Genomic DNA, 15930 nt, shown 5'->3' with positions numbered 1-15930 from the left:
ATGAGTTATCTGATATACAGATAGAAGGTTGCAGGATAAGGTTGGAACACATAATACATCATTAAACTGACCATTGTCTAGATGAACAGTTCCAGTCCCTACAACATTAAGAGATCTATCATCACCAACTTATATATTTTTGGTGTTACAATCATTTAAAGAAGAAAACATGGCTTTGTTTTTGGCCATGTGATAAGAGGCTTCAGAATCAATGAGCCACTCATGAGAATGAGAAGAAGAAGATACATTTAATGCATAACCAGACTGAGATGATTGACAACGACATGCAGAAAGTGCCATTCCTGAAGATGAAGTTGAAGTTGAAGTTAAAGAATGCTCCACATGGATGTTATGTTTCTTCATTGCGGCTTCCAAGGCTTCCATCTTCTTAAAGCATTTAGATTCTAAGTGGCCATCTCGATTACAAAAGTTACAATGTCTATCAGTCTTCTTCCATTTGTTTTTATTGGTCTTATCATTTTGCTGGAATGATCTTTCATTAGAGGGTGAGTTGGCTTCGGACCCTTGTTTGGTTTAGGACCATTCTTTTTAGGATATGACTTCTTAGGATTCTTTGAATTTGGTTGCTGCTGGGCGGCTAACGCTTTCTTGGAAGAGTTTCCAAGATTAGGAAGACCAAGGTGTAAGAGTTTTTCTTGTTCTCTTATTAAAGAATCACAAAAAGAGTCAAAGGAAGGGGCCTTGTAGTCTTTTCCTTGACAAATGAAAGCTTCCCTTGTAGAATGGAAGGTGGAAACAAATACAGAGTAGGCTGGTCCCAACTTAGTAAGGATGGAATAAATAAGGTTACTATCTTCTTTCTTAACCTTAACACCTTCGAAGAGATATCTAAGGGTCTTGAATTTGGACAAGAAATCTTCAATGCAAGAAAAATTATTAGGATCCAATGTAAGCAACTCATTTTCAAGTTGATGGGCTCTAATTTCATTTTTAATCCCAAAAACTTTAGTGATTTGTTCCAATGCTTCATGAGGAGTATCAAGTTCTGCAATATGGAATCTAAGATCAGGAGAAATAGACATTCCTATCAAACCACGTGCTTGATCTTGTCTATTTTCCCATTTTGCAGCCTTGTCTTTATCTTTTGGTTTCTTCTCTTGCCCTGTGGCTATTCTGTAGAGACCTTTACTTCTAAGTAAATCTTCCATGTAGGATATCCATTGGAAGTAGTTAGTGCTGTCAAGAATGACTTGGCATGGACTTTCCATTTAAAAAAAGAAACTGAAGCTGAAGATGCTGAAAGTAAGTGTTCCAATGGATAGATCTCGAAAAATAAGGCTGTTTTAAAAAAAAACGGCTCTGAAAAAGGCTTCCGGATGAAGAAGTTATGGCTTTTTGAAAAAAAACTTGTTGAAGTGGCCGACAAAGTGCGCGAATGTGCGGGAATGAAAAAAAACGCCCCCACAAAATGGAGATTTGAACCCAAGACCTCTACTCTCTTAAAATAGCTTTGAACCAATTGAGCTATACAAAAAATTTGAGAGAGAGAGAGAGAGAGGGGGGGGGCCTTGGGTTGCGTGCTTGCCTTGAGAAAGCTCTTTTTTCCTACAAAACAAAAACACAAAACCCAACACGAATATGCAAAGAAAAACGAACCTTACGGCTCGAAGTTAGCTTTAGCCGGAAACTAAATATTTTTCTCAATGTTTCTGATTTTCCAAGATCACACTAAGGTGCAGGGAAAAGAGCATACGCATGAGAAAAACTTCCTTTCTGTTTCTGATTTGCCCAGATCGAACAGAGTCGCAGGGCAAAGAGCATACGCAGAAATGAAAGGTATAGATCCGGTAATTAAAAAAAGCTAAATAAACAGAAACCGAAATAACCAGAGAGAAAATAACAGTAATCTGCAGATAAACACTGTATACCTCCAGATCTTAAAAATGACGCAGATAGGGCTACCGGAAACCTTTTCGCGTGAAACGAAAGGGGTTCCTCACTGGAACAGATGCTCCGAACACAACAGAGCAGTCCTCTCGGCCCGAAAGCAGTCAGAAACAGTAGATCTAGGAAATGACAGCTGCATGCAGTTCTACCGGCTTCAGATTTGGATCACCAACGGACGCGGCCCTCAAATAGCTCTGATACCATGTAGGAATTTACAGGGTAAGTTCCTCAGAAAGAACACCAAAAGGACACCGCTCACAACCAGGTCTCAAATCAATACACCAGTATTTTTGACGTGGTTAAAACCCTCAAAGAGGGAAACAGTCCACGGCCTGAGCCAACGTGGCCACTTCAGGCAATTTATTAATCAAAGAATGAAAATTTACATAATCTTTCTCTCATAGACGGGTTACCCGAACAATGACCCTCCATGCGCTTTAAATAGAACTCATGGACCAATCGGGTGTCAAGCCACGAATCAAGTGTCGGTAATACCGAGGAGAGAGTGAACCGTCGGATCACTACATATCGTGACCGTCGGATTGTAAGTTACAAAATGTACAACGGTAAAGAAACGCACTTTACCTAACTCTATACCTAACTCTATACTAGACCAAGTTGAACTTAACTATTTCCTATGTGTCGGAATATCCTAACAGATTTTGGATAGATTCCTAAGTCTAAGTGTTCCTCACTGAGGAAAATGAAAGCCCAAGGGAGTTCCTGGAACTAGCCCCATTGCCGAGATCGTCTCATTTTGAATCTCCTGCAACTTGAATGGGCAAAAACTGACTTAGGATGTAGAAGTTATCACAAAATGAAGCTGCTCTTTTTCCTTTGGAAAAAAAGGGAAAATCCCTTAAAAATAGGTCCAAAAAGCCCTCTAAGTCTTCAAAATCTCCTAAAAGATCAAAACCATCACAAAAGGAGAAGTTTTAGAAATATCAGGCTACACTATCGGAAGGCAAAAACACAAAGAAATGACCAAAAACAGGCCTATCGGAGGCTTAAACCAACAATGAACAGGAGTTGTTGGATCTGGCCGATCAAAGGTCCAGATCCGATCGGAAAATCATAAACGGCGGTGGCAGGCGGAGGATATCGGAACATGTTATATGATTATTGCGATCGTGATATCGCAATCAGCGATTACAGCGGAGCGCTTACCAAACGGCCTGGGGCTTATGCGAGATGCGATTGCGACAAGTCGCATCGTAATATTGCATCGGAGCTACACAGAGGAGCAACCATATACATATATATGTGATGTGATAGCCGGACTCAATAGAGTTATAAACGATATGCCATAAATTTTGAAATCTGCCCAAAGGCATTTTCTATGTATTTTCACATATTTCGTTTAATAAACGAAAAGCGAAGGAATGCGCCGATGCGATGAATCCAGACCTGAAGGGGTTCCTAAATGAAAATGTATATTATTTCAAGTCCGCATAAAGCCATTTTTGCGATATTTTCAATGTTTTTAACGTATTTTCTAAATACAAAGGGAATCCATGGAATGGGCATTGCGACTTGCGATAAGCGATTTCAAAGGGACTCGATAGTGTTATAAAGAAGAATTAAGGACTTTTGAAGTCCGATAAACATAGATTTGATGATTTTTCCCGTGTTTTACAACATTTCTCTGTGTAAACAGGGAACGACTGTTTCTAGGGGATTTCAAGTGCCGATGCACTCTTCCGTTGTAGAACAGGTGGCCACCTCCCCTAAAGGCATTAGCAATGATTATTTAATGCTTAGAGAGGGGATTTGAGCGGACCAAAGCAGGAAGCCAGAGAGCCCGAGAGGGAAAATGAACCGACAACGCCGATTTGGCTTAAAAAGCCACAGAACGATAGAGACAAGGGCTGCTGAAGGTTGTTGGGGGTTGTTGCTGAAAGCGAAGCCAAAGCAGGAAGCTAAGGTGAAAAAGAGCAGAAAGAGGCAACATAGAAGGAAAAAGAACAGCCAAGGGAGTCACTTGGAAGTCAAGTGAAAAGCCAAGAGAGCTGTAAACTGATAGAGGGCCAAAGAAGCCAGAGTCGAAGAGCCAGAGCTAGAGCCAGAGTCGAAGAGCCAGAGTCAGAGCCAAGAGCTAGAACCAAGAGCTAGAGCCAAGAGCCAGAGCTTCAAGAGCGAGAGCTTCAAGAGCGAGGGAATGACATGGTGTCTGAACCCACGGTTTCTGTGTAAAACAGTAGGAGTTGAGCCAAGAGTTTGTAAAAAGGACTTATACCATAATACCAGAGAGCCTAGTTGAGTTGACTAGAGCTCACGGAGATGTAGCCGAAGAATTGTGGGTGAACTCCTAATTAAATTGTTGTTTCTATGTGATTGTTTATTGCTGCATTGTTTACTGTTATATGCATTTATATATCAATTTAAGCACATCAACTTACAACACAGACTATGGATTTTAAAGCATATAACTAGTTTAAAACAAATACAAGCATACACCCATATTTTCAAGCACAAATTTAATTCCGCACTGGTTAATCATAAAGACTTGCGAATAATTTAAGCTTTGGGAGTGGGAGAGGTTCTTGTAAGTTAGACAAGAAGCCTAAGTGCCCCATTTTCAGATCAGGTGGTATCAGAGCTTAAGTTTGATTAACCACACCTTCAAAGAAGGTTATATCAGAATGCTTGATTGACAGAGGAAAGATTGCTTGTCTAAAAGGTGTTTAAACAGTTAGAGGTTGATTGTATGCTGTTGCAGACTGCCTATTGTTTGAGTTTACAGAGGTGAAGGGAATGTTGTTGATAGCTCAGTCCAAGAAGGACAAGAAGGAAGAAGGGCTGAAGGCATTTTTCTATTCCAAAGGACCTCAAAGCAATCCTTGAAGCACAAAAGGTTTGTTGCAAAAGGTTGCTTAATAAAGCCCTTTTTTAATCTTGTTTGAAGTTCTTATGTTGATTGGCATAATGAAAACGTCTACAAGTGGGTCCTCAAATTTTGCGTTCTTCACAAGATTCTTTGATGAAGACATGAAGCAAGAGTTGTCCACCATGATGGATATGGTGAGGGAAATGTGTGAGGGTGGAAGGAAGAGCAACATGCTTAGAGAGCAGTTGAATTCCGTGGAGGAAGAGAAGCAGTTGCTTTTTGACAAATTGCAGGAAATGGAGAGGCAACTTCATATTGCAAATATGAACCTGAAAAGGATGCATGAGTTGGAAACACAACTCTTTGTTGCCCAAGAAGCCTTGGTCAAGTATCAACTTGAAGAAGAGGTAAGCCATTCCAGTTTGTCTTCAAATTCTTCTAAGAATCCTCATATTGGTTCTTTTGAAAAACATACTAGAGGCATAGGTTCCAAGCTTATGTCCAAGATGGGCTATGAAGGAAAAGGCTTGGGTAAGCATGCACAAGGTATTGTTGAGCCAATAATGGTTGAGGAAAGGCCTAAATATTTGGGTCTTGTCTGTGGACAGTCTTATGGAGAGAGTTCCAAAGCTGCCATGAATGCCATTGAAACAGTCTCAAGAAGGAGTTTCGTTTCATGTCCTCTACCTTAGAAGTGTGAAGGTTGTATTAAGGAGGAATGCAATAGCTTGAAACGCCAATTGCAGGATGCAGGTGTTCAGAAGCACACACTTGAACCAAAGAGTTGGGGAGACTCTAACAGCCTTGAACAGATTGATGGGGTTCCAAAGGGAGCCACTGCTTCATTTGCTTCACCTCCTCATGAAGGCAATAAAGGTGAAAGAGGCAGGTATAAATCTGGTTCTAAACATTTTCCTTTTGATTTTGCAAAGCATGGTAAATTTCCACATATGTATGGAAAAAGAATTGCATGTTCCTTTTATGGTTTGGATAACCATCATGTTTCTAGATGTTGGAAGAGAATGACCACATACAAGAAACTTTTGAAGGAAAAGAAGCAACCAGCCAAAGGTCCATTGGACAAGGCAAGTCGTGCTGTCAAGAGGATGCACATGCAGTGCAGTTGTTGCCATAAGCAAGGACATCTTGCTGCAAAATGTTGGACACTGAGTCCAACAATGCTTCCACCAAAGCTGAAGAAAGTGGAAAGAGAGGATGGCAGAAATGGAAAGGAAGATTCCATGACTGATGTGTCTCAGGATGATTCACATGTTGATGCTGATGTGCAGAAAAAGGTAGTACCTTTGAAAGGGATTGGTGAGAAATGGCTAGGGTTCTTATCCAATTAAGGTTGCATTTCTATTGATGCATCTATTTGCATTTCTTTGTTAATGAGATGCAAGTTGCAAGTTCTTACAAAGAAGGTGAATAGAAAAGTTGAGTAGGAGACTAACTTTATTGCTGCAACATTAGATTTCATTTCAGCTTCGAAAGTACAGTGTACTTAAGTGAAAGTTGAAGGATGAAATGCATGCATGAGCATGATGTGCATGGACACAGGGATGTCGATGTTTCCCTTGTTTTGAATATGTATGTGTAATTAACTTGTAGGGTTGATTGCTTTAACATGCATGTGATGCAATGTTGACTTGGGAGAAGTTAACTTGGTCTCCAAGATGGAGATAATAATGAAGTGTTTCATCTTTTGAAAGAGTCCTAATGGTCTTTTTCTACATGCTTGACTTGAAGGTTCATTTGTTTAAAGGTATGTTTTGTGGGCTTGTTATCTAGTTCATCATTTGTATGCAGATGTAAGACATGGAGGTGTTCACAAGATGTGAAAATCTGTTTCTTTTGTTGAAGCAGGAGTTTAGGCCATCCAGTTGTTGTCTGTGTTTCTGTTGTTGTTGACAGCTTGTCCAACAGGTACAAATGAAAGTTTTGTGGAGCTGATGAACTTCACATTTGTTTGAGCCACCTTGGATCAATGATCAAGGTAAAGAAGTTCAAACCACCTTCTATGACCATTTGAGCAGAAGTTCTGTAGGAAGGCAAGGAGGAAGACAGTTCTTCCCAGGAAGACCAACCCATCCAAGAAGGGAAGTGGTCAAAAACTGTGGTTCAAAGGCACTATGAAAGGGTGTATGGATGCTGAAAGAAGAGGGCGAGTCACTCTCATTTACTGCTCAGATAAGTATATCAGTCTTTTGGAGACCAAAAGTTCTTTTAGTGAGAAGGCATGATCCAAAATGGATTTTGGATAGACTCCTAAGTCTATGTGTTCCTCACTGAGGAAAATGAAAGCCCAAGGGAGTTCCTAGAACTAGCCCCATTGCAGAGATCGTCTCATTTTGAATCTCCTGCAACTTGAATGGGCAAAAACTGACTTAGGATGTAGAAGTTATCACAAAATGAAGCTGCGCTTTTTTCTTTGGAAAAAAAAGGCAAAATCCCCTAAAAATGGGTCCAAAAAGCCCTCTAAGTCTTCAAAATCTCCTAAAAGATCAAAACCATCGCAAAAGGAGAAGTTTTAGAAATATCAGACTACACTATCAGAAGGCAAAAACACAAAGAAATGACCAAAAACAGGCCTATCAGAGGCTTAAACCAACAATGAACAGGAGCCGTCGGATCTGGCTGATCAACGGTCCAGATCCGATCGGCAAATTGCAATCGATGGTGGTAGGCAGAGGATATCGGAACATGTTATATGATTATTGCGATCATGATATTGCAATCGGCGATTACAATGGAGTGCTTACCAAACGGCCCGCAGCTTATACGAGATGCGATTTCGACAAGTCGCATTGCAATATCGCATCGGAGCTACACAAAGGAGCGGCCATATATATATATATATATATATATATATATATATATATGTATGCGATGCAATAGCCGGACCCGACAGAGTTATAAACGATATGCCATCAATTTTGAAATCCGCCCAAAGGCATTTTCTATGTATTTTCGCATATTTCGTTTAATAAACTAAAGCAAAGGAATGCGCTGATGCGATGAATCTGGACCGGAAGGAGTTCCTAAATGCAAATGTATATTATTTCAAGTCCGCATAAAGCCATTTTTGCGATATTTTCAATGTTTTTAATGTATTTTCTAAATACAAAGGGAAGCCACGAAATGGGCATTGCGACTTGCGATAAGCGATTTCAGACGGACCCGATAGTGTTATAAAGCGGATTAAGGACTTTTGAAGTCCGATAAACAGAGATTTGGCGATTTTTCTCGTGTTTTACAACGTTTGTCCGTGTAAATAGGGAACGACTGTTTCTAGGGGATTTGAAGCGCCGATGCCCTCTTCCGTTGTAGAATAGGTGGCCACCTCCCGTAAAGGCGTTAGCAATGATTATTTAACGCTCAGAGAGGGGATTTGAGAGGACCAAAGTATGTAGCCAGAGAGCCCGAGAGGGAAAATGAACCGACATCGCCAATTTGGCTTAAAAATCCACAGAACGACAGCGACAAGTGTTGCTGAAGGTTGTTGGGGGTTGTTGCTAAAAGCGAAGCCAAAGCAGGAGGTGAAAAAGCACAGAAAGAGGCAGTGCAGAAGGAAAAAGAACAGCCAAGGGAGTCACTTGGAAGTCAAGTGAAAAGCCAAGAGAACTGTAAACTGATAGAGGGCCAAAGAAGCGAGAGCCGAAGAGCCAGAGCCAGAGCTAGAGCCGAAAAGCCAGAGTCAGAGCCAAGAGCCAGAGCCAAGAGCCAGAGCTTCAAGAGCCAGGGAATGACATGGTGTCTGAACCCACTGTTTCTGTGTAAAACAGTAGGAGTTGAGCCAAGAGCTTGTAAAAAGGACTTATACCATAATCCCAGAGAGCCTAGTTGAGTTGACTAGAGCTCACGGAGACGTAGCCCAAGAGTTGTGGGTGAACTCCTAATTAAATTGTTGTTTCTGTGTGATTGTTTATTGCTGCATTGTTTACTGTTATATGCATTTATATATCAGTTTAAACCCATCAACTTACAGTACAAACAATGGATTTTAAAGCATATAATCAATTAAAAACAAGTACAAGCATACACCCATATTTTCAAGCACATATTTAATTCCGCACTGGTTAATCATAAAGACTTGGGAATAATTTAAGCTTTGGGAGTGGGAGAGGTTCTTGTAAGTTAGACAAGAAGCCTAAGTGACCCATTTTCAAAGCAGAGGGTAATTTCCCTCAATATATTCTTGCCAGTTTTTCTCTGTAGGATTGATAATTTCGGCATCTAGTTGTACTTAGATTATTTCATTGCGGCATAATAATAAAACCCTCAACTGCTGCATTGGTTTTCCCAAGTTGGGTTTTTCCGGGGAAATGGGTCCAAAAATAACTGTGTTATTTTATGTTTGTGCTAGTTTTTTCTTCCAGCGTTTATTCTTCCGCAATTTTATTTGTGTAGGTTGCAGTGTGATTTATTCAGTATTTGTTGTAGCAAATAGTAAATAAATTGTTAAAAAATAATTTAACAATTAGGAGAATTATTTCTAGTTGCTGTAATAGGATTCGGATCTCCGAATTTTCACATGGTATTAAAGTGCAGATGATCTGCCAGAGAACTCAGTAGTGAAGGAAGAGGGAGTTTCGTTGTTCATTGAGGGGCAACAGATCGAAACCCCAGAGGCAGCATAGTCACCTTGGCCAAGAGGTCGAATTTCTTGAGGAGAATTGATTTTTCCGAGAGGGGCAGAAAAATTCGATCTGTCCAGGTCGAGGGATTCCAGAGGGAGAGGGCGCAACCAGTGTATTTTCACAGAGCAGATCTCTAGCTGGACGCAGTAGTTTTGCAACAATTTGCTAGAGCAGAACTAGCGTCAGATGGAAGAAAAGCACAGACTGAGGGAAAATTATCCTCAGGGAACTTCTAGTCTCAAGAAGTTCGATTTCCCTTGCAGATCAATAGTCGTTGTGTGCAGAGTTTCTCACTCCAGAAGGGAGTGTGAACAGCTGAACGACAACTGAGCAGAAGGGAAGCATAGATTTTTTACATTGTTTAAGATGGCCACTGCTAGACTTCGAGATCATGACAGGTTGGATGGTGCTTCCAACTATGTCATTTGGAAGGCAAGGATGTCCTTCCTTCTGGGTGAATATGGCTTGAAACCTTTCATAGTTTCAGTGGTATCTATCCCCACAGATGTAGATCAGCTGAAGGAGTACATAAAGGAGATGGCGTGGGCGAAGAGGTTGATCCTTGATTGTGTTCGGGATCACATTGTTTAACACATAGCTAGCAAATTGACTGCTAGAGAAATGTGGGAGGCTCTCACCATGCTGTACCAGCGCACTTTCGAGCAGCGGAAGATGTACTTAGAGGAGAAGCTGAGATGCATCAAGATGCAGAAAGGGGAACGCATAGACCCCTTCCTCACTAGAATTCAGGAGATCCGGGACTAGCTTGCAGTTGTTGGGCCAACGCTCAACCCACAAAGCTAGTGTGATTGTCACTCAATAGTGTCTTCGAGGAGTGGCAGGTATTTGTCCAAAGTATCTTGGGCAGAGACACCTTGCTAAGGTGGGACAGGATGTGGGCCGATTTACAACAGGAGGAGTTGAGATGAGACCTAGTGAAGAGCTCCATTAGTGGCAACAATAGTGGATCGAAGTAGGTGAAGGAGGAGGAGGAGAATGTGGTTCTCGCATCAAAGGGTCCCAGTCAGGGACAGGGGTAGCAGTGAAAAAAGAAAAATGACTTGTCGAAGGTCAAGTGCTTCAGGTGAGGCGAGTTTGGCCACTACAATACCCAGTGTCCTCTCAGGAAGAAGGACAAGGAGGAGAAGCAGGACCAATAGGCAACTTCAACAGAGATCAATAGTTTGTCCTCCAAGTTGGAGGAAGACTTCACCATGTTTGCTGACATACTCCAAGGAGTGAAGTGGGTTGTGTTGATTTTTGGTAGCTTCAAATGTGCTCTAATCCTCAAAATTTGCAGGGAGGCTAGCACACATTTATTTCATAATACCTAGAAATTGTTTTGGGAAATTCTAACGGGAGACAATTTTATTAAAATAATTGATTATTTTTAATGGAGGCTTAGGTCTAAACTTAGGAAATTAAAATAATTAAAGGGTATTTATCATACTGAAGGTGAAAGTTCTAGAAGAAGATGAAGATCGAGTCCAAATAATCTGAGCCATTGGTTAGAATCTAATATGGGCCGTTGATTACTCAACTGGAGGATTATAAGAACGAATTCGATGGGCATTTGGAAAACACATTGGAGAGAGATCAAGAGATCGAATTTCTCAGAGAGGGCACTGCATTAGTTGCTAGAGGGAAGATCGAAGTGATTTCTTGTAGTGAGGGGCAGGGATAGTTCCGGTTGGAGAGTTCGCTGATCCGGGAATACATTGTAGAGGAGGCAGAGAGAGATCCAAAAGAGGTAGCACAGAGGCCATGCTAGGTAGCGCAGAGCTTCAAAGAGAGTCTGAAATTCAGCTGGGAAGTTGAGTTCCTGAGCTAGAAGCTGGGGTGTGAGACCTGAGAGGCAGAGGGATGAAGCTCCAGACAACAAGAGATCTAAGAAGAGGTGACGTAGATCCCCAGAGAGGTTGACGCAAAACTGTGTAGGCTGACGTAGTAGCTGCGCAGAGCCAGCGTGGGGCCAGCCATCTAGGGCCTGGATCAGTGTCAGATCGCCAGTGATAGTGTGAGGTATTTCTCACTAATCTTCTGGCAGTCAGATTCTTTGTATTGGATAGCCAACAAGGCATCCAAAAATTGTATTAAGAAAACTACTGCTTAATAATACAAACCCTCAGTTGCTGCATTGGTTTTCCCACATTGGGTTTTTCCAAGGACATTTGTCCAAAAATAACGGTTTCATGTGTTGTGTATTTCTTTCTTGCTCAGTTTCTTGTTTCCGCATTTAATTTAATTAGTGAATGCTACAATGTATTATATTCAGTATTTGTTGTAGGATGCAGTAAATAGTTTATTCATTAATTTAACAAATAGAAGATACTTAATCAGTTGTTGCAGTAGAAATTTGGGTCTTTGAAATTTTCATAGGGTGACTTGGTGTTGTAGCCGCAGAGTGGTACAGATGGGCAGGATCCTTGAGGAGGTCCACCTTTTGGATCAATACCTTGCTACGAGGGCCCACAATATTCAGTAGTAGGATGGATCAGTGGCAGTAGGTGCAGTCAAATGCCAGAGTGACAGATGCAGAGTATAGTAGCAGTGAGACGCTGGGGAGTGCGGTGCAGAGTTGGCAGTGATGCAGAGTCAGCAGGAGCGCAAATTACTTAGTGACAATGCAGATACTAGCAGCAGCCAGAGACTCGCGACACAAATGCATTATACTAATCACAATTGATTCAATATTTAGGATGCTTTTCAGTTGCAGATGTTCAGTTGCAACAACAACAGATGGAGAGGGGGTTGCAATGCAGATGCATTGTTGGCAGCAGTTTTGCAGAGTCAGCAACAACACAGATGCAGCGTAAATCAGAGTTGCGTAGTTGTTGGTGGGCAGCAACAGCCAAACATTAGCAGCGTGATAGGAGATGATGTAGAGACAGGGTGTTGCTACAGGGGGCAACAACACTAGAACACATTCCTCGCTGAGAGCGAGTGTTAGTTTTTGTAGCAACGAATGTGTTCTAGCGATGAAATTTTGTGGAGAGGTTAGAATGCATGAGTTCTCCAAAACCCATAAATCGTTTTTGGAAATTCTGCCTAGAAGTGACTAAATTAGATTATTAGTCAGTTTTTAAATATTTCCTAAGTCTAAACTTAGGGAATATTACTAATTAATCAGAATTAATTAAGTTAAGGTGTGAATGTTCTAGAAACTCACACGGATCGACTTCAAGTTAACCCTAACCATCGATTAAGATCTAATCTTGGCCGTTGAAGTCTCAACAGAAGATTATAAGAAGAAGTCGATGGGGCTTGGAGAAATCACTTGAGCAGTTTGATTTCATGAGCAGATCGATTTATAGAGTAGCAACAGTCAGTTGCCGGAGAGAGAGCCAATGAGATCGATGTAGTGAGAGAGGGGCACAGACAGTGAAACTAGAGGAAGGATTCCAGTTCTTGTGAGTGCATTTGCGGAGAGGGAAGAGAGCCATAGTGAGGTTGACGTAGAGCAACGCAGTAGCCTCTAGAGGCAATTGCGAAACTGCTGGGGAGAAGCAAAGTTTCAGTGCTAGAAGCTGGGTAGAGGTTCTAGAGGCCAGGAGAGATATTTTCCCAGACAGCAACAGACTAGACGACTTGAGGAGAAGCTGTTCCGCACTGAATACAAAAGTGACTGCGCTAGGGTGACGCAGTAGTTGCGCAAAGCCAATTTGGACGACTCAATTTGAGCTGAGGTCAGAGCCCAGATTTGCTTATTGAGTGAGGAAATTCCTCACTAGATTTTTCTTGCCAGTTTTTCTCTATAGGATTGCCAGTTTCGGCATCTAGTTGTACTCAAATTATTTCACTGTTGCATAATAATAAAACCGTCAGCTGCTGCACCGGTTTTCCTAAGTTGGGTTTTTTTGGGGACATTGGTCCAAAAACCACTGTGTTCTTTTATGTGTGTGTGCTAGTTTTTTCTTGCAGCATTTATTTTTCCGCAGTTTTATTTGTGTAGGTTGTAGTGTGATTGATTCAGTATTTGCTGTAGTAAACAGTGAAGAAATTGTTAAAAATTAATTTAACAATTAGGAGAATTATTTCCAGTTGCTACAATAGGATTCGGGTTTCTGAATTTTCACAATGAACTATACCCCAAAGTCTTTATTATGATTCAGAAAACGTTCCCAGTGAGACAATAGTGTTACATCAACTTTTCTGTAGAATTACATTAGCCAAACATCAGATGGATTGAGACACAAATGATTCTTAACTTATAGATAAATCCTCTAGGTGGAAAAATAACGGCTAGTTGGCTTAATTCTTGTCAAAATAATGTCGGCCATCGAAAAATATTTATCATATTTTAATCTCCACCGTTGAAAATATTTATTTTTGAAGAATTTTCGAATTTCTCATTCAATTCATCTTTTATTATCTCAAAATTGATTATTTTGAGCTAACTTCCTCAAAAAATTGACTTTGACTTAACCACCAAAGTCCAAGGGTCCAAATTTTCTTGAAATTTCCAATATCGCCTTGGTGGGAGACCTCCAAAAATTAATTTCTTTGATACCCACGAATTTTTCCACTTGGAGTAATTTCTCTAAGGCTTTAGTTTTGACTCTAATTAATTAAATTTCTAGCTTAGGATTTTAATTTATTTTTTTCAAAATATTTAATTGATTGACACTTGAGGGGATTAATAATTTTTCCACCCTGTAATATTTTAGCCATGGTGTCTAAGTATGAGAGACCATGCATTAAAATATTTTTGACACAAGATATTTAAATTTTCAACCCTCAAAGGGGTAACACCCATTCGGTATAGACCTTCAAATTACACACCCAATTTTGCGACACAATATAATCTAGTAGACCAAGTGATTTGTAATAAAATAATTTAGCAGCTAGCTTAAATTATTCCCGAGTCACTTTTACATAAGACTCGACTAAAACACTAGGATTCACCTAAGACTTTGACGAAGAATTCCACCCTAACTTTGGGGTGAGGTTGGAGGGAAAACTTTGCCGACCGTCGTGTTTAGAAATACAAATGAGTCAATGAGACGAAAAACGTCCTAGGATGAAACTCTTGCCAAAATAATAGGCTTACCTAGGTTGTTATAGATATACACGATCTTACTAGCATCATTTACATTATAAATTTATAGTATGGGTTTACAATGACTCAATGCACTGATGACTGATGAGCCGATCCTTTGAATTTTTTTTGGCATATCTGCTTCCTTGGAACTTTGACAAAAAGTGTGCAACAAGCGTAAACAGGTCAGAAAAGAGTTTGGATTGCAAACCATTTGATGTCGGTAGACAGACTCTATTTAATTTAGGTAATTTGACCGAGGAGATAATAAGATGCAGAACAGTGTTTGATATCAAAGTTTTGCTACTTATTACTAATTATTTGAAGTGGATATACTTTGTTTTAACTAAGCTATCTAATACAAAGTTGGTGTTGAAATTTTTGTTCTGTGAGTATATGTCTAATGGTATATATGCTCTTCCATGTCAGTTTTTTTATCTGCATGCTTACTATTGTGAAAATTTTAATATGGATTTGATTGGAGTTTAAATGATCAATGGTAACTTTTATTTGGATTTACAATGATATTTATTTACTTATTTTGGGAGCAATTTATGGTGCTGATTTTCAATTTCTATCCAGAGGATTTCTTGTCGTGGCAACACCATTTGCTAGTGGATTTGACCATCTTCGCATTGCTGATGAAGTACAATTTAAATTTGACCGCAGCTTTCGCTTTCTACAACGGGATGTAATTTCTCATCTATAACTGGAATTTGTCATTAATTTGAGGCTATCTGTTGTCAGAAAACAGTGATGATATCAAAATTTTGTCTCAAAACATACTTTTTTTATTGATAGCTTTTGTAACTTCTTACTTTAGTATTAAAATACAGTCTTCATTTCATGTCATTTGTGACAGGAGCAAGATCTTCCAACTTTTGGTGTCGGTCATTCCTTAGGCACTGTTATTCACCTTTTGATTGGTAAGATATGTCATATCATTATGTATTTTCGTGTGTTTGAAAGCACAATAAATAGTTAGTGCAAGTTAGAAAATGACAGTTATTGCATCTGGTTGTTCTATGCGGCAATTTTGTAACAGGAGCTAGGTATGCTGTGCAGAGAACTGGCAATGTGTTCATGGCTTTCAATAACAAGGTATTTGAAAGTGTCAATGAACTCTTGAAAGAAACTATACCTTTTATACATGAAGGAAAATGAAGAAAATAAGTTGAAAGATCACATATATTTTCATTTTTACGCATCCCATAGAAGTGTTATTTCTTGCACAGCAAAATCTTTAAATTTTTATTATGGATTTCTAGGAGTATGAACTTGTTAAGGTCTTTGGAGAAAGGCAGAAATTCTTGCTAGATCACTGAAATAATTTATAGGATGGTGAATCTCTCATAATCGTTGTTGTTGTTCAATTTCTGAAGTGTAGTCTTCAGAAAAATTTTTCCAGCATGTGCAGTTCTGAAGTGCACAAAAGGTAGAATTTGAGGGATCCTTAGATGACCTTGTCACTACTCTCAAGAAGCATCTAGGGCTATATATGCACATACGATGCCCCA

General features: G+C 40.0%; 1 protein-coding gene across 1 annotated transcript in view; it reads left to right on the top strand.

The window, feature by feature from the left end:
• LOC149201213 (Gut esterase (DUF1350)) overlaps positions 1 to 15930 on the top strand; it is a 419478-nt gene that overhangs the window by 195452 nt on the left and 208096 nt on the right. The window contains exons 4-6 of the mRNA XM_089402886.1: positions 14996 to 15104; positions 15276 to 15339; positions 15459 to 15514. Of these exons, the coding sequence (XP_089259012.1) occupies positions 14996 to 15104; positions 15276 to 15339; positions 15459 to 15514 (229 nt within the window). The remainder of the gene's footprint in view (positions 1 to 14995; positions 15105 to 15275; positions 15340 to 15458; positions 15515 to 15930) is intronic.

Source organism: Pinus tabuliformis, chromosome 2_1 (assembly GCF_031772625.1).
Source record: "Pinus tabuliformis cultivar Carrire ecotype Pingquan chromosome 2_1, CPIR1, whole genome shotgun sequence".
Lineage (NCBI taxonomy): Eukaryota > Viridiplantae > Streptophyta > Pinopsida > Pinales > Pinaceae > Pinus > Pinus tabuliformis.
Note: the sequence above shows the minus strand (reverse complement) of the source record. Positions and strands in the feature narration are given on the sequence as shown.